General features: G+C 44.6%; 1 protein-coding gene and 1 long non-coding RNA gene across 4 annotated transcripts; one reads left to right on the forward strand and one right to left on the reverse strand.

Annotated features, from left to right (window-relative positions):
* Window positions 1-2,381: 2,381 nt before the first annotated feature.
* LOC143670522 (uncharacterized) lies at window positions 2,382-9,988 on the reverse strand. Its single transcript, XR_013169388.1, has 3 exons — window positions 9,444-9,988; window positions 3,733-3,811; window positions 2,382-3,463 (listed from the first exon to the last, which is right to left on the reverse strand). It is a non-coding gene; the product is annotated as an uncharacterized LOC143670522 (long non-coding RNA).
* A 67-nt stretch (window positions 9,989-10,055) lies between these two features.
* LOC143670521 (3-hydroxyacyl-CoA dehydrogenase type-2) lies at window positions 10,056-12,500 on the forward strand. Of its 3 annotated transcripts, XM_077145366.1 has the most exons (7): window positions 10,143-10,256; window positions 10,441-10,605; window positions 11,301-11,527; window positions 11,652-11,780; window positions 11,862-11,970; window positions 12,163-12,203; window positions 12,282-12,500. In XM_077145366.1, the coding sequence occupies exons 1-7, from the start codon at window positions 10,250-10,252 to the stop codon at window positions 12,351-12,353; spliced, it is 750 nt and encodes a 249-aa protein (XP_077001481.1). In that variant the 5' UTR covers window positions 10,143-10,249; the 3' UTR covers window positions 12,354-12,500. The 3 variants fall into 3 exon arrangements, with proteins under 3 accessions (XP_077001480.1, XP_077001481.1, XP_077001479.1); XM_077145365.1 differs by having other exon boundaries at window positions 10,056-10,149; window positions 11,363-11,527; window positions 12,163-12,500; XM_077145364.1 differs by having other exon boundaries at window positions 12,163-12,500.
* The last annotated feature ends 86 nt before the right edge of the window (window positions 12,501-12,586 follow it).

Here is a 12,586-nt window from a genome sequence, read left to right on the forward strand (position 1 = left end):
AACATTTTTTAATTTGTATGTTTAGTCACTGTCATTATACACTAGGCATTCCTAGATTATACCATCTCAGTCTTTATCATCTGTCTTTCCTTCTGGTTTCATTTGTGCCCCCAGCCCTCCTCTCTCTATCATTCTCACATTCAGCTTCATTCGGTGTACTAACATAATTGTGCTACAATTAGGAAGTACTGTGCTATCCATTTCTGAATTTTTACAATCAGTCCTGTTACACAATCTGTATCCCTTCAGCTCCAATTACCCAATATCTACTCTATTTCCATTTCCTGATGGCCTCTGTTCTTAACTGAAATTCTCCAATTCACTCATTAATGTTAGTTCATCGGATATAGATTTTTTAAATTTATTAATAACACTTTTCAAACATACCCAAAAGTACAGAATAAATCTGAAAGTATGGAATAAAACACTCAGGTCTGATTTACTGCCAAAATAGCTAAACTGAAAAAATTTCTGGGAATAGACTCCAGTGTAAGCAGGAGGGACAATCAAGATAAAGGAAAAAGAAAGTCCAGATAAAAGTGTGGGAGAAAAGAAGTGAGCTATCTCAGAAAGCAAGTTGTCTTATTTTTTTAATTTTCACAAAAACAGAAGAGGGAGCTGTAGAGTCATGAAATTAGAGAAGTTATCCTGTACCATACTTCCCCTCTAAACATTCATGAAAATTAATTTCACAGAAAAAAATGACAGTCAAATCTCATATAAAGTTATTAACAGACAAAAGAGGGAGGAGCATCCCTACAAAATGAGAGCATGCCAAAAAGATGACTATAAAACAAGTGAAAACTTGTCAAATGAACTAAGAGATTTAGAAATGATTCAACATATGAAAGAACAACATAATTCAGAATGAGAAAACATTTTTAATGAGGTAATAGAATTCAAGATAGAATTAGAAATAAAAACTCATTTCATAAATGAAGACTAAACTCAAAGGAACATAAGAGTTCACCCCCCAGAACCTCTTTTGTTGCTCAGATGTGGCCTCGACTGTCTAAGCCAACTTGGCAGGTGAACTCACTGTCCTCCCCCCTACATGGGACATGACTCCCAGGGGTGTAAATCTCCCTGGCAACATGGGACAGAACTCCTGGGCTGAGACGGGACCAGGCATCATGGGATTGAGAAAGCCTTTCTGACCAAAAGGGGGAAGAGAGAAATGAGACAAAATAAGGTTTCAGTGGCTGAGAGATTTCAAACAGAGTCCAGAGGTTATCCTGGAGGTTATTCTGATGCATTATATAGATATCCCTTTTTAGTTTATGGTGTATTGGAGTGGCTAGGTGGAAGTAGCTGAAACAGTTATGGTGTGTTCCAGTAGACTTGATTCTTTTTGTTTGCTTGTTTGTTTAAAATGTATTTTTATTTTTATTATAAACAACAAGCAAACATACAGACATTGCTGACATACAAACATTCTTGCATGGTTACAATCAATGGCTCACAATATCATCACATGTTGTGTATTCATCACCATGATGATTTTTTGAACATTTGCATCTCTCCAGCAAAAGAAAGAAAAAAGAAAAACTCATACATGCCATACCTCTTACCACCCCCTTTCATTGACCACCAGTATTTCAATCTACTCAATTTATTTTAACCTTTGTTCCCCCATTGTTTGTTTATTTCTTATCCATATTTTTTACTCATCTGTCCATAACATAGATAAAAGGAGCACAAGGTTTTCACAATCACACAGTCACATTGTAAAAGCTGTATCATTATACAATCATCTTCAAGAAACTGGAACACAGCTCTACAGTTTCAGGCACTTCCCTCTAGCCACTCTAATATACCATAAACTAAAAAGGGGATATCTATATAATGTGTAAGAATAACCTCCAGGATAATCTCTCAACTCTGAAATCTCTCAGCCACGGACACTTTATTTTGTCTCATTTCTCTCTACCCGCTTTGGGTTGAAGTTGTCTCAATCCCTTGACGGTAGCCTTGATTCTTGAACACGATTGTATAAAGATATAACCTTTACAATGTGACTGTATGACTATGAAAACCTTCTGTCTGATACCCCTTTTATCCAGGGTATGGACAGATGAGTTAAAAAAAAAAAAGGATAAAAAAGAAAATAGTGGGTTAAGGGGTAAAATATATGATAGACTGAAATACTAGTGATCAATGAGAGGGAGGGGTTAGGGGTATGGGATGTATGAATTTTTTTTTCTTTTTTTTCTTTTTCTGGAGTGATACAAACATTCTAAAAATGATCATGGTGATAAATACACAACTATGTGATGATATTGTGAGCCATACATTGTATGTACACTATGTATGGACTGTATGTGTGTGAAGATTTCTCAATAAAAATTTTTTAAGTGAAAAAGCACAACAGATAATGGCTGAAGAGAAATAGGTGAAAATGTTTTTTTTTTAATTTGTAAAATTGATTTTGTTTAAAAATTTCCAAAATGTACAAACGCTCTATACCCATCAAGCAAAAACTCCCTCTTAACCCCTTTCCTTATCCCCTGGTTACAGCTCATCAACTTCCTATCTCTACAAATTTACTATTTGTGAATATTTCATATGAGTGAAATTATACAGTACTGGTCCTGACGTGCCTTGCTTATTTCACTCAGATTAATGTTTCAAGATTCATCCATTCATCAGAACTTCATACCTTCTTTTTTATCCCTGCTTCTCTATGATTCCATTTACAGGAATTTCAAATACAGATAAAACCTAAGATTATGTGCTCAAGTGGTGAAATGATAGAGAAAAACAAGGATGTGATTATCACCAAGGTCAGGTAGCGTTACCTTTCAGGAGGAGAAAGGGTCGGCTTTTGGGAGATGGATGAGGGAGGCTCCTGGGATGCTGGCTGTGTTCTTGATGTTCCCTTCATAATAAAGCACTGATCTCTGCATTTTCTTATGTGCGCATTTCTTATGTGTGCATGATTACAATTCATAATTTCAAATGGAACAATGCATGTGTGTCTGTGTGTGTGTTTATATTGAAAGACATAACGTTTTACCAGTAATTTCCTCTAAGCAGAGAAACTCTGAAATAGTAGGCAAGTGAAGGCGTATATATTTTTTCTTCGTGTTTTCTTGTACATTTCCTAAGAACAAGGATATTCACTTATTTAACCATCTAAAAGAACTGCCAATCTCATGAAATTTAACACTGATATAAAGCTTATAGTCATATTCCATTTTTTTCAGATGCCCCAATAATGTTCTTTGAAGCCATTTTCTCCTCTATTATTAGATCGCATCCAGGATTAGATATTATATTTATTGTCATCTTTAAATGCTGTTTTTTAAATACACAACTTCTGGAAACATAGATGCACATGACCTATGGATCTTGGGGACTCTCTGCAGTACTCTTTCCACTCTTGAAGTCCTCTCTTCGAAAATCACCCTGGCAGATCTGTAGGAGTCTTAACGTGAAACCTTCCGTTTAGCCAGCAGCCCTTCTAATGAAATAAAGGAACAAATGACAAAGAAGCATAGTGAATCTAACGGCACTCTGCTGAGAACAAGGGTAACCTGGACACCTCTTTCCAATCTTCTTCCCCACCTGGGAGCGGCTGAAATACAAGAGGAAATCGCCTCTTGCCCAAGCCAATTCACCAGATGTTAAGGTTCTCTCCCTTTGAGGGCAAGGACGACTTTTGGACGCCCTGTGATGAAGGGTCACGGTCTCCTCACTGCGTCCCACATCCCCGCCTTTGGACATCCTCACCTGGCACAACTGGCTTAGAGAGGAGGGCACAGCGCTCAGCATGGTGCAGCCCGAGTAAGTCGGATACTCCTATTGCCACCTGAGGGTGGAGGAAATGGAGGCTGTGAGACGCAGATGTGCTAACTGGTCCCACTGCGGATACCTCGGTGGTGTGCGGTCAAAACCTATCTTAGAAACTGCCTTTAAAGCCTCGCACTCAACATGGTACCCCCACCCTGCCGGGCCCCCACTTCTGGTCTGGCCCAATCACACCAGCAAGGGGTTCACGGGCAGCTGCGGCCCCGCCTGGGCAAGCGCATGTCCCCATAGTCATTTATTCTGTTCCCAGTCTTTCCTAACTCAACCTGGAAGGTCGCTGAGAGGAAGGGATTATCACGCTGTCTCCCTCGTCTTCCCTATTTGGGTTCTGGGAAAGTGTTGGAGAACTGTCAGGCTGGAGAGCTGGCAGGCTCGTCGAGGGCCAAGCCTGGGGTGTCGGCCTCTGAGGGCCTCCATCTCGCTCCTTCCAGGTGGGCATGGGGTGGGTAGAGAAGGTAGGGAGAAGAATGGTTCCTCCTGGATTGTCTGAGCCTTCTGCCTCTCCGTTCGGGTCCGCTGCTGGCAGCGTCTGTCACTTCTCACTCACTCTGGTGACAGCTGGCTCTCCCTTCCTCACCTGTGTCTTACCTGCTTGCTTTCCCGCCTTCCTTCCGACTGCCCTCATCCACTTCCCTTCCTTCCCCACTTCCCCACTCCATTCCTCTTTGCCTTGCTGGACTTCCATATGGCCAGTATACAGTCATCGCCGGCCCACTCCTCACCCCCACCCCACCCCCCAAAAAGAAACGAAAAACTGTCCCTACGATGGCTTCACTAAGTCTGCAGATGACTCCAGCTTTCTAGGTCACCTGCCTGGGTGGCTGTGTAAATCATGAGGCAATTCTTCCAAGGCAGCGAAGGGAAAGTGGATATAAGTGGAATTGACACTATGTACTGATTGTAACATTTTTTATTCCATCTTAAGATGCAGGTTTATTGCGATGTAACCCATAGGCATTCTTCACCCAGCAAGCACTGCCATCTGTTTTGCACCAAGCCCAACAATATGTACCAAAGACATAGAGATCACAATAGATCCGTCTCAGGAGGGTGTCTTGGTTTAAGCATGGGCAGACAGAGCTGTGGGAGCCAGAGAAAAGGCATCTCATCATTGTGGGGGTTATCCATTGATAGGGTTGCCAGACCTAGCAAATGAAAATACAGAATGCCCATTCAAATCTCAACTTCTGGGCAACAACAAATAATTTTAATATAAGTATGTCCCAAATATTGCATGGGACATACTTATACTGAAAATTATTCTTTGTTGGCCTGAAATTCAAATTGAACTAGGCATCCTTTACCTTACCTGGTAACACTACTGTAGGGAGTCATCACTTTGTCAGTGCTGCTGGAAGGTATAGTGTAACACAGGCTGGGGCATGCACTGAGGCCAGAGAATCAGCTAGCTTCAGATTATGGAGAGCCTTATAGGAGAGAGGGAATCATGAAGTGGTTCAAAGCAAGGGAGTAAAACAATGATATTTGGGTTTCAGGAAAAGGCTTTTCTGCTTGGCTTCTGGAAGGATGGTTTTAGAAGGAACAACAGTGAACTCTGGCCAGTTACAATAATAGTCCAAGCAAAAAATTTTGGATGGTGATAGTAGGAAGGTAGGAGAGAGGAGGTCCCTGATTAAATCAACAGCAGTTGGCAACTGATTAGATGGGGTGAAGAAGGCATGAGTCCCAGGGCTCTGGCTTGGGTGCTGGGGAGATGGGATTGTTACCAACGGCGAGAAAGTAGGTTTAGGGGGGAATGACTGAGTTTAGTTTAAAATGTCTTGTGTTGGTGTTCTTAAGGAATATCGGGTGATGTGAGCTAGAAGATGATTGGCTTTATAATTCTGATGTTCAGTGGAGAAAGTGACCTGGAGGTAGATAGTGGCAAGTGTTCAACAGAGAGACAGTAGCTGAAACCAGAAGATGGATGAACTCTCTGGATAAAAGACCAAAGTAAAGGAAGCCAGTGAGGACACTAAGGACAACAGTCAGGGAAGTAAGAGGAGAGCCAGGGGAGTAGGGCTTCATAAAAGCCAGGGAGGGGGGTTGGGTGGGTGGTTTCTAAGAGGAGAAGGTGATCAACCATGTCATGTGAGACAAGAAAGATTTGGGCAATGGTAAAGTCGTCATGACCTTAGGTGTCATCCCACAGGCTCACTCAGATGTCAGCCCCATTTATTCAAAGGCCAAGTGCTCAACTAGTGTGCATCTTCAGCACAATCTCATGTTCACCATGGTCATTATTATGTCCCCTGGACTCCTTCAGAGTTTAAACCATTCATTCGAATTGTGCCCCAACTCACTTCAATATTACAGCCACACATTCGGTTTTCTCTCCATACTCATCAGTTATGATCTTTCGTATTTGCCAGTGTCACCTCAGAGCCAGCTGGAGTCAGTGCAGATCTGTCTTTGCAGGGGTAAGTGCAGGCACCCACAAGTGTTAAACCCAAAAGCGTTAAATAGGTTATCTTTTGTTTTTTAATTTCCCAGGAGTGAAGACCACTTTTGTTTTTCTCTCATCTCCTGGTAGGGCCAATACCCCCTAAGGATTGTGAGGCAATGCTGGGTGTTGCTGGTTCTGGTGTCCCTGCCATGCGCCTTTGCTCACTTCCAGACCCTATGTTCCCATGAGATATGCACCCAAATGGATGAATATCTGGTTTTGTGCAAAGGTTGAGTCCTTTCCGTTCCATATTTCCAAATGACCTTGAAAAAGAGGCACTTACAATAAAGAGAGGGAGTGCTCAGTGGCATAAATCCTCAAGGAAATAAGATACAGAGCATTAGTGGGAGGGGGGAGCCTAAAAAAGGACCTGTCTTCTTTGAGATCTAAGGAGAGAGTGGTGTGAATGGAGACAAGTTTGGAGGTGACAAGGGAGGAAGTATTCATTTAAAGGCTTCTGTTTGCTGTAAACACAGAGGTTCTTAACCCAGAGTCCACAGACCACTTGGGGGTCCATGAAGAGAATTCAAAGAACCCATGGACTTGGAGAGGGGAAATGGTATCTTCATTTTTAATGTCACTAATATAGAAATTTAACATGTCTTTCAATTTGGACATATGGGTAACAAAATGCAGTACTATCAAATGTACCTGTAATACTGTCACCAGTAGATATCACATTTTCATGTTACATTAGATTCGTTGCGGGTTTCTCCAGATAAAACTCACTACTTCAAAATCATGGTAGTCACTAGACCTGTTGCTAGAGCTTGTTATTTAACGTGCTAATGAAGAAGCATATATATTACTACATCAGAGATGTACTTATTAATTTGCTAAGTATTATTTCAATATAATTGGTATCTTTTGCAATCCTATTTATCTCATCCGAGCATTATTCTGAAACTGTGTTCCTTAGACTTCACCAGACTGCCAGAGGGGTCCACAACATTAAAAAGGCTAAGAAACACTGCCCTGAAGAGAAACGGTACCTAAAATTTACATTGCTCTTATTAAAGGTCAGGTATTTCTCTAGGTCCTTTTCTTCTTACCCAGCTGTGTCAGAAGGTAGGTGCTTTGATTATACCCATTTTCTGGAAGAGGAAACTGGGGCACAGCAGTTAAGTAACTTCTCCAATGTCATTCAGCCGGAAAATGATGGAGCAGAGATTGAAACCTAACCTTCAGGCTCCAGAGTCTGTGCTGAAAAAATTAAGAAGTTGAACTGGTGGATAGCCAAGGGGCAAAGGGATAAGGGTGCAAGCAAGAATGAGTGAAAAAAGAGAGGGAATGGGAAGGGTCTATGCTGGCCTGATGAAGAAGTTAAGAAAAGTAGGAAGAGACTGCTAGCTGGAAGAAAACGGAAAGGCCCACAGAACAACAGGGTTAAACAGATGAAAGAAGTGGTGGAGGGGCAGGGGCCCAGGAAGACAGGCAGGACATAGTCAAAGTGAAAGACGATGGTGTACAGATGCCGGGGTGAGTTCTAGCTGATGACAGGGGTCATGGTGTGGCCTGGAGAAAGATGGTTAAAGTAGAGAGGAGGTGAAAATTCCTGATGCTGAGCTAATGAAGGAGTCATAGAGCTGGGCCCACAAGTTCTCCTAAAATACATTCATCCATTTATTCAATATATTTGTATTGAGTGTCTATTACATTCCCGTGTTCCTGGCACTTGCTAGCCAAGAAGTAAACCAGTCGGACAAGATTTCAATGTCCTGGGGCTTACCTCCCAGAAGGGGTAGAAAAAACAAAGATACGAAGACAGGTTACAAAAGAGTTCAGGCGCATAAGCCTGTAGGTACAGCTCTTAATGTTAAAATTTCTGAAAATCATAAAGCTGTTTTACATACTTTGCAGCTCAAATGCGTCAGGTGACAAAACCTGTCCTAAAGTAAGATGACGCTATTTGTGATCATTAGTCACATTTAGTGTGAATTTCATAACTTGCACTTAAGAAATGCTAAAGTTGAAAAAATTCTGAATTCCAAAACACATAGGGCTCCTATGTTTGGAAAAAGGATTATGGACTTGTGCTATGCATAGATTAAATATGGAACAGTATAGTGACTGGGAGGCTAGAGCTTTAGTGGTCACCTCCCCACTGGGGAGGTGACATTTTAGCTTAGATCTGAATGACCCCTTCCCCTCTATAAAAAATGCAATCATGCAAAATCAGGGGGACAGCATTCTAAGCAGAGGGAACAAATAATGCTAAACTGAATGCAAAGAAGGCCATTGTGGCTGGACCATACTGAGCCAGCTGAAAGTGGTATGAACTGAGTGGAGGAGTTCAAGTAGACACATAGATTGTGAACCTGGTGCTATGTCCTTTGATTAATATATGAGTTGGTGTAGTGGTGACCGTGAATGTGGTGGTGGTGGTAACAAGTAGAGCACCTTCCTGGGACCAGGTGGGGAGATAATTAAGACAGAGGAAACCTAGAGAGGTATAAGTCTTGTTTTAGTTTCCTTGGGTGCTCAAGTAAATACCATGCAATGTGTAGGCATATACAATGGGAATGTATTAGCGCACGATTTTGAGAACAGGAAAAGTCCAAATCAAGGCATCAAGGTGTTGCTTTCTCCCCAAAGAGTAGATGAGAGACTGGCTGCTGGTGAAACTCGGTCCGGGGCTCCTCTGTCACATGGCAATGCCCACTGCAGTGTCTCCTTGCCCTTCCCTCTTCTGTGATTCATTTCTGTTCAGCTTCTGACTGCTCCCTATGTGGCCTCTCTGTTCGAATCTCATTCTGCTTATAAAGGACTCCAATAATGGATTTAAGACCCATTGAGAATGACTTATGCCACACCTTAACTGAAGTCACCTCATTAAAGATCCTACTTATAATGGATTCACACCCACAGGAATGCATACAGTTTATGTTTTTCTGCTGTGCAGAGCTCCAAACCACCATAGGGCTGAAAATGTAAACCTAGATTTGTGGCTTAAAGAACTTGGATTGGGGGAAAATGTGGAAGAAAGAGTAGATGTCTGGTGCACTCAAGATTCCAATGGGATGCTGACTGAAAGATGTCCTGGATGACCAGAGACCTGGGTGGTAAATGACAGTCTCTGGGTGAAGTCCAATCCACAGTCTGTGATCGGGGCTTGGGGCTTAAAATAGGTTAGAAACAGGCAGAGGAGAGTAGCAAAACCTGAGTGATGAAAGATGTTTTTACTTACCCATTGATGCTTCCTTGGGGTCATGCCTTTCAGCAGCTCAGTCTCAGAATGCCTGCCTCCTAGTACCTCTGTGTTAGTGGCTCTCCCATTCCATTCCTCTGTGATCCTGTCTCGGCAGCTCTGTTCCTCTCTATCTCTGCTTCAACCTATTTCTCTCCATATGCCTGTCTGTATCCCAGAATCTCTCCATGTCTGTCTTCCCGAATCTGGTTCTTAGTATCGTCTTCTGTCTGTATAATTGTCTTTCTCAAAATGAGGACTATTCCTGAGCGTCCTGCACAGTCTGGCAAACGTTTATACTTGAGTCTCTCTGCTATGTCTATACTTAAATGGAGGCTTTTTCTGAGGAGAAAGGAACTCACTCTCACTGTCCCGTCCCTCCGCGTTGCTGGCAGTCTGCAAAACGGCCAGATAGAAAGTTGGGCAGAGGGTGTGTGGTGTATCGTGCCACTGCTACCGTCTTTCTCTCCGGTCGAAGTAACTCTGGAGCACCACCTTGCGGGGCCCCGCCTTCTCGCGCCAGCCTCCAGGCGTGGGGCGCAGGCCCGGACCTCTCCCACGCCGGAAGGCCCGCCTCCTCGGCCCCGCCCCACGGCCCCACGGCCCCGCCCAACTCCCCTCTCCTCGGCCAATCAGCGAGCGCCCGCGCGGACCTGGCCGTGAAGGGGTTCCGCGCAAGATGGCTGCTGCGTGTCGGGGTGTGAAGGTAGCCCGGTCTTCGTCCCTGCTGGTTGTCCGGCGGGGACGGCGCGGCCGTGCCACTCAGGGGGAGAAATCGGTGCTGGGAGAAAGGGTCATACCTGTCTATGCCTGGTAGTGTGGCGATTGGGCTCGGGAGGTGAAGGTCAGCACGTGGATAGACGCATGGCCCTATCGGTGAGGGGAGGAGGCACATCTGGGTCACTCTGCAAGGGTGACTAGAAGCCTGGGGAAGGAGCAGCTGGAAGGGTGGGAGTGGTCCGTTCAGTGACGCGGCTACCCGGGTCCCTCTTCGCAGGGCTTGGTAGCGGTGATAACCGGAGGAGCCTCGGGCCTAGGTCTGGCTACGGCAGAGCGTCTGGTGAGGCAGGGGGCCACTGCAGTGCTTCTGGACCTGCCCAACTCGGATGGGGAAGCCCAGGCCAAGAGGTTAGGCATGAGCTGCACCTTCGTTCCCAGCGACGTAAGTGGGGTTACCTCTTGTCTCCCAGGTGATGAACACCCACCTGGGAACCCGTGGGGACCCCCATGCATAAAGGTGCCTTTTTTTGTGGGCAGTGGGCCCATCTACTTGCCCATTTCTCCCTGAGTCTGTGGGGCCACCTGTAGTTCGAATCTGTAAAGCTGGGATACACGTGGCAGAGGGGCTTGGTTGAAAATTGGACATATCTAGAAGGGTAGGGTGAGAATGGGACATATCTGAATCCCCTAGAGGGGGTACCGATAGCTTGAAAATGCACGGCTATCGGTACCCCCTCCTGTAATGTTATATTTAGAAAAATATATTCTAAATATAAAATTACAGCGTCCTGTAATTTTATATTTAGAAAATGGAAAAGTTTTTTCATGAAACCAATTACAAAAAGTAGGATTGATGAAATCATCTTAACTGATAGGAATACAAAAAAGCTAGTTTATTTTTGCATTAGTAATTTTCATGGTTATGATTGTGCTCCGATCCACAGCAATGGAGCCTTTCCAGGGTTTTGAGAATTTATCAAGAGAGGCTGTAGATTTGAAGGTTAGAAAACACTGCCCTAGTGGACCTAACATTTTCACCCTAGCCTTAGGTCCCACCCAAACCCCTTTTCTTGGCCTCTTTCTTGCTTAAGCTTCTCTTCTCACCTACATTTTGGGCCTACTGCACCCTCCTTCCAGGTTCAATGATGAGAGTCTGGATGCTGGGAGATGCAGTACCTTCACCCTTTCTCCCTTTGAAGGTGACCTCAGAGAAGGATGTACAAGCAGCCCTGACTCTAGCAAAAGAAAAGTTTGGCCGTGTGGATGTAGCAGTCAACTGTGCAGGCATTGCAGTGGCTGATAAGACATACAACCTAAAGAAAAGAAAGGCCCATTCCTTGGAGGACTTCCAGCAAGTTCTCAGTGTAAGTCCTTGAAGTTTCTCTAGGGGTAGGAGTAAGAGGTGTCTGCTTGTGGGTCCCCCCCAAAAAGCTTTGAGGGGACAGAAGGCTGCCATTGTTTTACCCCATGTTTCTACCCTTCCTCCAGGTGAATCTTATAGGCACGTTCAATGTGATTCGCCTGGTGGCTGGTGAGATGGGCCAGAATGAACCAGACCAGGGAGGCCAACGTGGGGTCATCATCAACACTGCCAGTGTGGCTGCCTTCGAGGGCCAGGTGTGTGGGCAGGGATAAGGCCTAGTCCCCCCTCAGTGATCTGTTGGGGGCACTTCCACCTATGGTCCACTCCTTTTCTAGGTTGGACAAGCTGCATACTCTGCTTCCAAGGGGGGCATAGTAGGCATGACACTGCCCATTGCTCGAGATTTGGCCCCCATGGGCATCCGGGTGATGACCATTGCTCCAGGTAGAAATATCCCCTCCCCGCCACACCTGGGATTGTGTGGGATACATGGGCAATTGAGAGGGCAACGCAACCTATGCAACAGCAGCATTCTGTTTCTGGGCCCTAGGGAGGTATGAACCAGGGGATAAGGGAAAGAAAAATCAGGTAAAAGGAAAGCAAGGGTAGGTCTCTGACTCCGGCTTTCTTTTCTAGGCCTGTTTGGTAGCCCACTGATGAACATCCTCCCAGACAAGGTTCGTAACTTCTTGGCCAGCCAGGTGCCTTTCCCCAGTCGTCTGGGTAACCCTGCTGAGTATGCTCATCTGGTACAGGCCATCATTGAGAATCCATTCCTTAATGGAGAGGTCATTCGGCTGGATGGGGCCATCCGCATGCAGCTCTGAAGGGAGATGACAGAGAGTATGAATCTGCCTCTGCCCTGCCTTCTCCCAGGGTACTAAATGCCTGTTTGGAAGGAAGTCCAGTAGCCATGTTGTACCTCTGCCCACTAGTCACCCTCTATGCCTAATAAAGTCTTTTTTTTTTTTTTACAGGGAGTGGGCAGCACTATGTGCTGGGTGGACTGGCATGGGGAGCAAAGGTGAATGGGTGGAGGCTCTGACAAGGGTGGATATTC

Source organism: Tamandua tetradactyla, chromosome X (genome assembly GCF_023851605.1).
Source record: "Tamandua tetradactyla isolate mTamTet1 chromosome X, mTamTet1.pri, whole genome shotgun sequence".
In the NCBI taxonomy this organism is placed as follows: Eukaryota; Metazoa; Chordata; class Mammalia; order Pilosa; family Myrmecophagidae; genus Tamandua; species Tamandua tetradactyla.